Source organism: Zootermopsis nevadensis, unplaced genomic scaffold (assembly GCF_977971745.1).
Source record: "Zootermopsis nevadensis isolate Lab colony 2312 unplaced genomic scaffold, Znev_1.0 Znev_ptg000028l, whole genome shotgun sequence".
NCBI lineage: Eukaryota > Metazoa > Arthropoda > Insecta > Blattodea > Termopsidae > Zootermopsis > Zootermopsis nevadensis.
The window spans coordinates 14349262-14362393 of record NW_028259160.1 but is presented as its reverse complement, the minus strand read 5'-3'; the positions used below and the strand labels follow the sequence as shown (position 1 = coordinate 14362393).

Sequence of the window (13132 nt, the reverse complement as noted above, 5' to 3'; positions counted from 1 at the left end):
GAAAGGGTAATTATATCTGAAACCACTATCACTCTTTCGACTACATGTTTGTATATAAGTATGGTTATGCCCATGTAGTTTGTGTTTGTAATATCATGACTACTTTCTTTGTGTGATTTAGTTTGGTAATTTAAATATGGTTAGTACATTCAGATTTGTGCTAATTTAAGGATGGGTGCCAGTCTTTGTGTTTACTTTATCATGAATAAATTCATGTCAGACTTCTGTCACCTCAACAAGAGTCACTATTAAATGTGGTTTCTAACCCCCTTATCAGTGTCCATCATTCCTTTAATTTTGTCTCTAGATCAGATATACATACAGTGTTCAGAGACACGTATATGTATGCAAAGATTTGCAACTCTTAAAGCTAATATGTTTATTACCTGTATGCAGATGAAAATGGAAACAAGGTTTTCTTGCAGTTTATTGTCTGTGCACCTAGGATAAGTAGGAATGGGTTGGCTTTTCAGAGAATTCAGAAGTTATTTCAAACACATGAAGTGACAAGGAAATTGTGGCAGTCTTCAAGCTAGACCATAGTGACAGTGATAAACAGGAATTTACTTGTGGAACTACTTTAACCACAAGTATGGTACCTGCAACACATAGGTTTTATGGCACTAACAGAAAGATGTGGGCAAATATATTTTTGTATTTTTTACACAGATCTCATAAAATTAACAGATAACTGGGAAGCTATCAAGTGAATTTAATTTTAGATCATATAAGTTAAATATAAACCTTACTACACTATAGAAGCAGCTCACTACACATAAAATTTGTACATAATATATATACACTTAATAAAAATTGGGGAGAATGTCCAAATCTAGGTAGTCTGAGTAGTTTTCTAACAATGTATTTGTAATACCACAATATAAAAATGTTTAAGCCAGCGTTAAAAGAGTATGTCCTATCTCACTCCTACTCAGTAGAAGAATTTATAAATATGTGTAAGTAACAATGGTGATGGTTTCTCATCATAATTATTTTGCTGTAATACTGTAGTTCCAAAAACCTGTAAATAGCTCTTATAACTATGTATTTATATTTGTACTAGAAACAAGTATTGTATTTGTGCTATGACCTGTTCTACATCCTTGGCTTAGGCCTATTAAGGATCTATGGAATGTTAATAAATTCTATTCTAATGGAACTGATTGGTGACTGGTACTCTAATGAAATATTTATTTATACCAGGGGTCGTCAACCTTTTTATACCCACCGCCCACTTTTGTATCTTTGTTGAAGGTAACATTTCCTTACCGCCCACCGGTGCCACACGTACTGCCCACCACCATGAAAGAGGTACAGCTCAAAGACTGAGTGACTGCTGGTGGTAAACCCCAACACTCGTTATGCGCACTAAACTCATGCCTTTGGCTATGGAGCTCATTCGTTGCTCCCTCGTCCACGAGTATACTTCGAGAAGTGTCCGGTGAATTATTATCTATATTCAAAGTTTAGAGGTGGAATTCAAAAGTAAATTGCAAAAGCATATTTTAAAAAGTCAAACTCGCGAAGTTGTTAGCAATGTATTCGATATATGGAGGAAGAACAAAATTTGTAACAATGGACAAAAACCCCCACCGCCCTCCATGAAAGCTTGAATCGCCCACTAGTGGGCGGTAGGGACCAGGTTGATGACCCCTGATTTATACCCTTATGTAAAGTAGTCCTAATGGACTGATATGAACTAAAAGGAAACATCACTGACAAGCTGATCATCCAAGCTACATTACAGATCCAAAGTGCAGGATTGTTACTGCATTGGAACAAATGTTACCACAAATATTGGGCAGGACCTACAAAAATCTGAATGCTTAATACTGCCTGTGCCATGAACACCAAGGAGGCATGTTAATGCATAATGATTATCTCCATACTCTATACGGATTCCTATAGCTTTGTTCAAAGTTTCAATAAAATACAGTAAGTACAGCACTAAAATGGTTTACTTTTACATCATTTTAAATGCATCTCCCTATTTTTAATCGCTATTCTAAATTCTCTATGCAGTATATGATTCATCACCATAATATTTACTCTAACAAAATTTCAAAAGCCACATAACACAACTTCGTCCATATTTTATACAAAATAAGTGAGAAATATATGGAAGAACATATGCTAGAAGACTGTATTCATGTACTCCTCAAATGTGCTACACATGACATGTTTTCACAACTCTACTTTGTAACCCTGTATAAAGGGCAGACCTGTGCTCACGCGTTTCTGATACTGGTAGTAGTCATCTCCAAAGAAGTGAAGGAGAGTATTCTCTTCTATGAACACACGGTCATGGAAGAACCTCCAACTGGCCACTGTATAAGCAACAGTGCACACAGGGTTGACCAATATCAACTGTCACAAAAAATACACACTATAGTACACAAAATTATATGTGATGGGTTTATGTCATATATGCAGCAAAACCCTATGGATACAACAATATGGACACATGCAGGGCTGTGGAGTCGGTACTAAAACCTCCAACTCCAACTCCTGCTCCAACTCTGACTCCTCCATAAAAGCTCAATATGTAATAATAATAATGATAAACCTACTAAAGTGGTAAATGGTGCCACAAGAAATTTCATCACCATCACGTGAATCATCAGGCTACTTTTTAGTATCCTATATTTAAATATAAATCTAATAATTATTGCAGAAATCAGTTGATTTGTAGACAGTTTGTATTCTTAAGGTACCAGAGCCAAAGTTACAAAGCATTATTCCCACACCATGTGGCTCAACACGTCATTGAATCTCCCTAAGCGTGAGGCCGCCGGTGGCTCACACGGTAGTGAAAGTGTTAGAATGGTATTTTCTTAAGATTTTATATCGAGGTCGGAGTCGGTACATTTTTACAGACCCCGACTCCACAGCCCTGGACATATGTATGGAAGACAACAAGATTCCTTTGAGAGTATGAGAAATAAATATGTCAAAACGTGAAAAACCAACGGCAAAGCAGAAGATATCCAAAATAGACAAAGGAAAGTGTGGATGAAAGGTACAACATGAACACTTAAGGAAGAAGAGGAAAGTAGAAGAAATATCAATAAATGATGATGACAGTGATGACGTAGGATAAAAAGTAAAGTAACTGGTTAGTACAGCACTCACAGAGAGTAACAGAACAGATAATAAAAGAGAACACCAGATATTTCACCTACAACATGAACTTTCAAAATAATGCACACAGAAACAAGACTGGGAAATAATTATATGCTAAACAGGGCCAATCACTTTAAATTTTAAAACTGAATATCAACTTCATATGGACACTGTCTTATTTAGCAATGTAATGGCAGTGGTACCATAACTTGTTTCTTATAAAATACAAGATTTTCAATTTAGCTTATATCTTAATTGCATCATGCTTGTGTTTCAATACAATACTTTTATTTTCCGTCGTTTACACAAGCTTATTGTTAAAATCATATAAAATTTCACATAAAATTGTTACATTTTAAAATTGACGACATGTTTCGATATACAATCTTATCATCGTCAGGTCTATCAAAATTAAAATTAAAATCTGGTGTATCTGTTGCTCTGCTTATATTGTTTTTGTTTTTACTCGTTTTTACTACATCTCCAGGCTTCTTCGATTTTATTTTTGGAGACGCGCCTGGGTGCCTATATCTGCAAAATCAATTTTAATTTTCATATCGTGATAAGGCTACCGAAATAGGAAATGGAATAATATTACTCTAATTTATAATATTTTAAGGAATTATTCAAATATATCGTATTACAAGCAAAATGAATGCAATCACAAAATATAAAGTATTATAACATACCGGGTTGTGTATGAGGTGCGTGTCCGTTGTTATTGAATGGCAGACAGTAACTGAGTTGTGAGTATCGTGTATGGCTATATATATATTGGGTGAAAGTTGTTTAGGGGGTTGGGTCAATGGACTGTAGAATGTTAAATATCGGATTGTTCGTGTAAATGTTGCTGTCGTTTAATGCAAGGTTCTGTTTATGTGTTCTTTGTATATGATATTTCTCTATGGTGTCTCTATGTCGTTTATTTTGTATTATTTTTATAATGTCCAATGTATGTTCTATTTTGTTGTATGAATGTCCTGTGTTTAATATATGCTTTGCATATGCTGAATGGTCTTTATTATGTTTTATTGCTGTAATATGTTCTTTATATCTTTGATTAAAGGTGCGTCCAGTTTGGCCTATATAGGTTAACGGGCAATCATTGCATTTCAACCTATATATGCCTGGTTTTTCGTATTGATTTGTTGTATCTATTTGTGGTTTTTGTTTCAAGATGTTTTTTATAGTGTTTTTTGTTCTAAATGCTATTTTTATGTTATTTGTTTTAAATGTTTTTGTTATATATTTGGTTTCTTTTCCTATATATGTGAATGTGGCCCATTTGTTTTGTTTATTTTCGTTTCCGTCTTCATTTATGTTGTTTATATTGTTTATTTTATTTTTGGGTTTTACTTCATGATTATTATATCCGTTTTCTATTAGAATTTGTTTTATTGTGTTACATTCAATTTGTTTGTTTACTGTAGTTATGGGATATGTATTTTTCCTGTTTATTAAGTAGTTAATAGCCATCTGTTTATGTTCATTCGGATGGCATGAAGAGGCATGTATTATGGTGCTTGTATTTGTGGGCTTTCTGTATATTTTGAATTCGAAGTTATTTTCGTTTCGTATTATAGTTAGATCTAAATAATTTAATTTGTTATTTTGTTCTTTTTCTAAAGTGAATTGTATATTTTGATTTATGTTGTTAAATTCATTTAAAACATTTTTTATGTCTGTATTTTTTCCATCAAAAATCATGAGTATATCGTCAACATATCTACTATAGTATTTAATTTGATATTTATTTAATATATTTACTATGTAATCATGTTCGAGATATTGTAAGAATATTTCAGATAATATGCTCGAGGTGGGAGCTCCCATAGGTAATCCTGTTTCTTGTTTCCAATATTCATTGTTGAATTGGAAATAATTTTGGTTAATAATAATGTTAGTTATGTTTGTAATTTCATTTATTAGATCTGTATTTATATTCTGTCTATTTAGAATATCTCTTACAACATCTCGTAGCATGCTTGTTGGAATATTTGTATACATATTATTGATGTCAAAAGAACAAATTTGTATATTTTTATTATTATGAAAATTTAGTTGTTGGATTTCATTTATTAATTTTATAGAATTTGTTATATTAAAGGTATTTGGTAAATTACAATATTCTTTTAAAATGTTTTGCATTTTTATTGCTATTTTATATGCAGGGGCTGATGTCCAATTTATTAATGGTCTGATAGAGTATGGGTTCTTATGTAGTTTAATTTGTCCTGTGATGATTGGTGCGGTGGCGCTATGATTATAGTATTGTGTTTTGGGATGGTTAAAAATGTTATTACACTTTTGGGTTATTTTTTGTATTTCCTTTTGATATTTTAGTGTTGGGTTTTGTGTTAGTTGTGTGAATTCATTTTTGTTTATAAATTGAGTGATGTATTTTTGGTATTGTTCTATAGAGAGTATTATGATGGTTTTTCCTTTATCTGCTTGCGTAATTGTTAGTTTATTTTGTTGTAATTTTTGTTTGATATTTTTTATTAATTTCCATTCATTATTATGTGTTTTATTATATTGATCGTTCTTTTTGTTTTGTTTAATTAGGTGTTCAATTTTGTCTGCTATTATGTGTCGTATATGATCTTGTTTTTGTATAGGAATTAGATTTATTGCAGTTTCTGCTTCCAGTGCTAGGTTTGTGATACTCTCTATAGAACAATACCAAAAATACATCACTCAATTTATAAACAAAAATGAATTCACACAACTAACACAAAACCCAACACTAAAATATCAAAAGGAAATACAAAAAATAACCCAAAAGTGTAATAACATTTTTAACCATCCCAAAACACAATACTATAATCATAGCGCCACCGCACCAATCATCACAGGACAAATTAAACTACATAAGAACCCATACTCTATCAGACCATTAATAAGTTGGACATCAGCCCCTGCATATAAAATAGCAATAAAAATGCAAAACATTTTAAAAGAATATTGTAATTTACCAAATACCTTTAATATAACAAATTCTATAAAATTAATAAATGAAATCCAACAACTAAATTTTCATAATAATAAAAATATACAAATTTGTTCTTTTGACATCAATAATATGTATACAAATATTCCAACAAGCATGCTACGAGATGTTGTAAGAGATATTCTAAATAGACAGAATATAAATACAGATCTAATAAATGAAATTACAAACATAACTAACATTATTATTAACCAAAATTATTTCCAATTCAACAATGAATATTGGAAACAAGAAACAGGATTACCTATGGGAGCTCCCACCTCGAGCATATTATCTGAAATATTCTTACAATATCTCGAACATGATTACATAGTAAATATATTAAATAAATATCAAATTAAATACTATAGTAGATATGTTGACGATATACTCATGATTTTTGATGGAAAAAATACAGACATAAAAAATGTTTTAAATGAATTTAACAACATAAATCAAAATATACAATTCACTTTAGAAAAAGAACAAAATAACAAATTAAATTATTTAGATCTAACTATAATACGAAACGAAAATAACTTCGAATTCAAAATATACAGAAAGCCCACAAATACAAGCACCATAATACATGCCTCTTCATGCCATCCGAATGAACATAAACAGATGGCTATTAACTACTTAATAAACAGGAAAAATACATATCCCATAACTACAGTAAACAAACAAATTGAATGTAACACAATAAAACAAATTCTAATAGAAAACGGATATAATAATCATGAAGTAAAACCCAAAAATAAAATAAACAATATAAACAACATAAATGAAGACGGAAACGAAAATAAACAAAACAAATGGGCCACATTCACATATATAGGAAAAGAAACCAAATATATAACAAAAACATTTAAAACAAATAACATAAAAATAGCATTTAGAACAAAAAACACTATAAAAAACATCTTGAAACAAAAACCACAAATAGATACAACAAATCAATACGAAAAACCAGGCATATATAGGTTGAAATGCAATGATTGCCCGTTAACCTATATAGGCCAAACTGGACGCACCTTTAATCAAAGATATAAAGAACATATTACAGCAATAAAACATAATAAAGACCATTCAGCATATGCAAAGCATATATTAAACACAGGACATTCATACAACAAAATAGAACATACATTGGACATTATAAAAATAATACAAAATAAACGACATAGAGACACCATAGAGAAATATCATATACAAAGAACACATAAACAGAACCTTGCATTAAACGACAGCAACATTTACACGAACAATCCGATATTTAACATTCTACAGTCCATTGACCCAACCCCCTAAACAACTTTCACCCAATATATATATAGCCATACACGATACTCACAACTCAGTTACTGTCTGCCATTCAATAACAACGGACACGCACCTCATACACAACCCGGTATGTTATAATACTTTATATTTTGTGATTGCATTCATTTTGCTTGTAATACGATATATTTGAATAATTCCTTAAAATATTATAAATTAGAGTAATATTATTCCATTTCCTATTTCGGTAGCCTTATCACGATATGAAAATTAAAATTGATTTTGCAGATATAGGCACCCAGGCGCGTCTCCAAAAATAAAATCGAAGAAGCCTGGAGATGTAGTAAAAACGAGTAAAAACAAAAACAATATAAGCAGAGCAACAGATACACCAGATTTTAATTTTAATTTTGATAGACCTGACGATGATAAGATTGTATATCGAAACATGTCGTCAATTTTAAAATGTAACAATTTTATGTGAAATTTTATATGATTTTAACAATAAGCTTGTGTAAACGACGGAAAATAAAAGTATTGTAAGATTTTCAATGTTGTTCTTTTGGGTTGACACCATGTGGACTCATAGGTTGATACCAATGACATCTTCACTGTTGTGAGATCATCAAATTACACTCATGTAACAATACTAGCAGTGATTCCACACAATGGATACCTTAAGGAACTCTGCTGATGTTAAACCATCATTAAAGGCTCCTGATATCAGTGAATGAACAGTGCTATTTGTTGCATTTCATGGTCTAAAATAAAATTATTTCAGCAAAATTCTTTGAGTAATTTTGGAATATGTGGAAGGACAGGCATACCATCTCTATTACACATGCATTTATGCATTCATACCAAGATACTAATTTTCCATACTTATGTGCATACCTGAGTGCCTATAGACCAGTAGAACCAACCCACATAACTGGGATGTCTGCAGTATTTATACACTCCATGTGTCACTAACTGATGACCCTCCTCATGTACACTCTGAACAATATGATTGAAGTTTGTTTTGGCAGTGAACATTGCCAGTTTACGGAGTAACTCACCACCAACACAGAGCAGCACACCAACAAGGCTCACTGTGGTAAGCTCCTTTAAATCTGCAGAAAATTGTAAAATGAAGCTTCATAAAAGTTGTGTCCCAAAACCTAAGAAGCATATCATGAAGGCACAGACAGTATTGACTGCCAACAACAGGGCAGTGAGATAAGCAATATGACAATACTGCTTATTAGTAAGGTCTGCTGGCCTAAACAATCTCACCTGTCAAATCTAATGCAGTAGAAAGTAGCAAAAAAGTCCATCACTATATTCTGTACTGAGTCAACTCAATTCAATCTTTACCTACCATGCTGTCTCTCTACAGTAAATTGTAATAATGTCTAACCATCAAAACCAGGTTTCCCAATCCTTACACTTTCATAAAGAGAATGCAAACATGAAAAATAATTTTCCTACTGTGACTCTGGGAAACTTTCCATCCACCTAATTTTGAAATACAACAATTATTTTTCATTGTCTTTATAATTTACAGACAAAATATAAGCAAACACAACTGAGTCAATGTTTTTTAGTAGCACAACATGAATCATGAAATGACTGAGCATTAGTCATGTCTGTTACCGCACAAGCCAAGCTGGTTTTCGTGTCTCGTTGCACCAGCTGTCATTTAACCCACATTCCTATTATTTTGTCTTAATATTTGGGTGCAGAACTTGGTCTCTGTCTCTAACTTTATGGAAAGGACACTGATTGGTGATGTTTAAGATGAAATCACAGAGGAAGATATTTAGACCTGACAAAGGATTATCTAAGAAAATATATTAGTTATGTACTGAGCTTTCTGTATTGTTTTTGAAGGTTATCAAAACCCTTTCCATCATTTACATAATGAGCCATATTTAGGCAATGTACTGTAATATATTACTGAGAAGTTACCTGGAAAAATCCATCGTTCTATGAAGAATTCCACCCAACTGGCAAAAGCAGCAACACCATACTCTATACTATGGTTCAGTATGAAGGAGTCAAGTGACAGAGTTCTTGGGTTTGTCAATGCTATCATCAAGAACTCTGAATAATGGAAGAATGACATGAAGCACATGTACCATCCAAATACATGATATGATGGAGGTGCCAAGTCTGCCAAGAACAGTCCAACAGAGAAAATGAAACCAATGAAGGCAGCACGAATTGCAACCTGCAAGTGGGAGAAAAAAATAGCAATACATTAACAGTGAAAGGAAATAAAATATCCTATAAGTATCAAAAGGATGAAAAGGCAAATCAGGACATTACATAGTTATAAAATATGTGATATATATATAGGCCACCTACTATCAAATCAATAATGTTATAATGAGTGGGACATGTAGTAGCTAGGACTGGGAAACATCTTATGTACACAACATTCTGGTAAAAATTGTATTTAAAAAATAAAATGGTTTCCTCTATATTATTAATTAAAAGATAAAGTTTATTAATTTACTCTTTTATTAAATATATTGGTAAACTTATAAAACCATGACTATATATTTTTAAATCTTCTTTATCATGCTAGATGAAATATTTGTCATCACAAATTAGGGACAAAATCTGGAAATACTGGCTAACTTTGCATAAATCTGCCACAAACCACTCTACTGTCTGCTATAAGTTTAGAACCATACTGTAAACACTATTGCAAACTGAAAAGAAAGGAAGATGCTAAATGACAAAATGTTCATAACAGCTGTCTTCATTTATTTGCAACCAAGGTTGTGTATCTGACTCTATGAGAGATGAAGCATAATATACACATAATACTTAAATTATATAATTAAGCTACAACATTCTGATTCCAACAGCAATTTCACGTACAGCAGCAACATTACTCATTCAGCATTCATTTTCTTGCAGTAAACTGCAACCTTTTCATTGACAGGGATTTTACCCATTGTGGTTATTCACAATAGAGTTACAAGGGCCTTGGAATACTATTTCTTACACATAAGATAAAAAAACTGCCTACCAAAATGCTAAATACAATAGAATTAGATAAACAGGAAATACAATGCTAGCTACACATCAGAATATTTGGGGAAAAATTAGTGTCATATGTATGATCTTGAGCTTTCACGGCGACTATGTACAATAAAATCCTCTCGGGCTACCAGCCGCGTCAAGTGGTTAAATCATGAACAGACCAACATTTTGAGGTCCAACTCTGACCTCGTCATGTTTTAACCACTTGCCATGGCTGATAGCCCGAGAGGATTTTATAGTGTCATATGTTTCTGAAGACATGCAGCCCAAATAATATATATCAACAAACATCTCTCACAACACATGTCTTGTTCATGCTTATAACATCCAATACAAACACAATATATTCAAATTGAAATAAACTAAAACAATCCTGAAGCAGTCTAACCTTTGACCATATTCAAATTTCTTACAGAAACATTAAAAGTGAAAATGTTGTGAGAGTAAAATGGGCATAACAACTAGCTGCCATACTACAACACGTTCTAATGTGGCCTATAATGACACTAATTCATGACTGTCGTATTTTACCACATTAACTCCGAGAAGACCAAATTAATTATATCAAAGAACCTTCGTAAACACAGTGCCTGAACAATTGTACCTCACAACTACCCAAATTGGTTGAAATTTAACCTAACTCTAACCCGAGTGTTTTTGCTAGATTTAGTCCCCAAGGGTAACATTTCCAACCCGATCCTCCTTTTCAAAAAAATTTCAGAATCATCCGAATTCTACTCTATACGTCTGCTTGTTGGCACATAAATATTATGTTATACACTAAATTTACTTCATTCTTCCACAGGCACAATTTAACGTAAAAAAACAAACAGAATATGTATGAACCTGTTTTATTTTTCACATACATTAAAAATAAATGCTAAAAAGTTAGGAAACTGTTAAAATTATATACACTACCTGAAAATCATATCCACGAAAGCAAAGAAGCAAAAACACGTTTATTATAATGTAATACGAAGGTAGGATCCACGACACATGATCAAGAATGCAGCTTCCCGAAGGTGTAATTCTTGGTAAAATTAACAGTAAACATATCATTAACGATGCTAGAAAGCAATATAAACTAATCTTTCCATTGTATATTAACATTTTAACACACTGCTAATCTTCGCATATTAATAATATACATATTATTTACACATAGACTGAATAACTTATCCCGCGACAACATATTAAACGATTTATCGAGAACAAGCCTACAACTGTGGATTGCATAAAAAACCTTGATTTCAGCATTCGAAAACAAGTTTACCACCCTCAAGGTGCGTTGAAGAAAAACAATTCTGGTATTACTCGTTTCATTATCGTGCTCTTGGTTTCGGCTACAGCCACTAAGTTGCAACCCGTTTGATTGGTTCTTTACTCTTGCCTGTTACTTCAAGATTGCATATGACATCTTCCAAACCCTTGACTTGTGCCATGAAGTATCTATTTTATATAAATAACCTGATGTTTGGTACCAGAACCCACTGTTGGGCATGATCCTGGGCCAGATTCAGCCATCTCCTATCCTTACAATGTATAATCCTACATATTTGTAAACCATAACAAAATGTTACTAGTGTGCTGCTTTATTTTACAAAATGTGCCATTTTGAAGAGGCCAATAAACACTACACAAATGAAGCCAGTACAAGTTATCAATATTTCAAATGTTATCACTGACTACAAAAAACTAGCCTATTCAAGATTTCTGTCTTCTGGGTTGTTGCACTGTGTAGTCTGGTCGATGTTAACCGACAGAGGCAGTATGACCTCTGAAACGTTGGTTAACATCGACCAGACTACTCAGCGCAACAACTCAGAAGACAGAAATCTTCATACTCACAGCTGTGAAAACCTCAAATCTTACAACTAGCCTATTCCTGAATGCTTGGTGTATTTGGTCTTTCCAATATAGTGTCAACATTATAAGAAAGTGATCACTAAAAAAAATTTGAATATGAGTATTCACCCTGAACTATTCACATTCATAAAAACTATTTGTAGTACTAATTTATCTCACAGTAAGTAGTTTAATACAGAAATAAAACAGGCAAACTGCAATTTTCCAGATGCTTAAAGAAAATAGTTTACATTCCTTTAAATTATTAAGACAATTTATGCACAAATTACTAAAATTTGTCAAATGTTATATATTGTACATTTTATTGCTCTACCTATAATGAATAAGACACAAAACCATGATAAATAATTCTTTATACTGGGATTTCCTTCATTAGATGCAATGGTTATACTGCTATGATGTGGAATTCCAAATTATATGGTGGCATTCCTTTGTTACAGACACAATGATTATAAAACCATAACATGGTCACAGCAGACTTCATTGCATGAAAAGATTGAAGGTGAGGTTGGTGTTACTGGAGATGAGGTGTTACACTGAACATTCTCACAGAAAGGAATAAGAAAGTGACATTTAGCATTTTGCAATAAAACACAGAAGAAAAAATAACACTATCCAAATAATAAAGTAGCTTTTAATTCATCACCAACAGTACACTGACACTTACAATAAGGATGTTACTTTTAATTTATTTAATTATACACTGAAGGAATGGTATATGTTATATACACTGGAGTTATGCAAGTTGCAGTGTAAGACCTGTAAACAAAGGAAATGTCTTATATACATTCAATAAATTGGATTTAATTGCATTTGTGCAGTGTATGTTCATTACAT

The 13132-nt window shown here is 32.3% G+C and overlaps 2 protein-coding genes and 1 long non-coding RNA gene across 5 annotated transcripts in view; 1 reads left to right on the top strand and 2 right to left on the bottom strand.

Annotated features, from left to right (window-relative positions):
- Positions 1-504: 504 nt before the first annotated feature.
- Positions 505-11708, bottom strand: Icmt (isoprenylcysteine carboxylmethyltransferase ste14). The gene is made up of 4 exons (XM_022070339.2): positions 11348-11708; positions 9344-9605; positions 8288-8505; positions 505-2367 (listed from the first exon to the last, which is right to left on the bottom strand). Exons 1-4 carry the CDS (start codon positions 11537-11539, stop codon positions 2185-2187), a joined length of 855 nt encoding a protein of 284 aa, XP_021926031.1. The 5' UTR covers positions 11540-11708; the 3' UTR covers positions 505-2184.
- Positions 11639-13107, top strand: LOC110832896 (uncharacterized). The gene is made up of 2 exons (XR_015537503.1): positions 11639-11712; positions 12736-13107. It is a non-coding gene; the product is annotated as an uncharacterized LOC110832896 (long non-coding RNA).
- The window catches only part of htt (huntingtin), a 43727-nt gene continuing 43504 nt past the window's right edge, over positions 12910-13132 (bottom strand). For all 3 annotated transcript variants that reach the window (XR_002544080.2, XM_022070338.2, XM_087357545.1), the window contains exon 52: positions 12910-13054. The gene's annotated coding sequence lies outside the window, so the exon portion shown is untranslated. The remainder of the gene's footprint in view (positions 13055-13132) is intronic.

Bases quoted from the DNA above. Each gene is read 5' to 3' on its own strand.
- Icmt (XM_022070339.2), bottom strand. From the start codon at position 11,539: ATGTTAATATACAATGGAAAGATTAGTTTATATTGCTTTCTAGCATCG. The intron at 9,606-11,347 runs GTAGTGTATATA...TCCCACTTGCAG, and splicing joins TTCGTGGATATGATTTTCAG to GTTGCAATTCGTGCTGCCTT. The intron at 2,368-8,287 runs GTATGCACATAA...TTTTTGTGACAG, and splicing joins ACTGGTCTATAGGCACTCAG to TTGATATTGGTCAACCCTGT.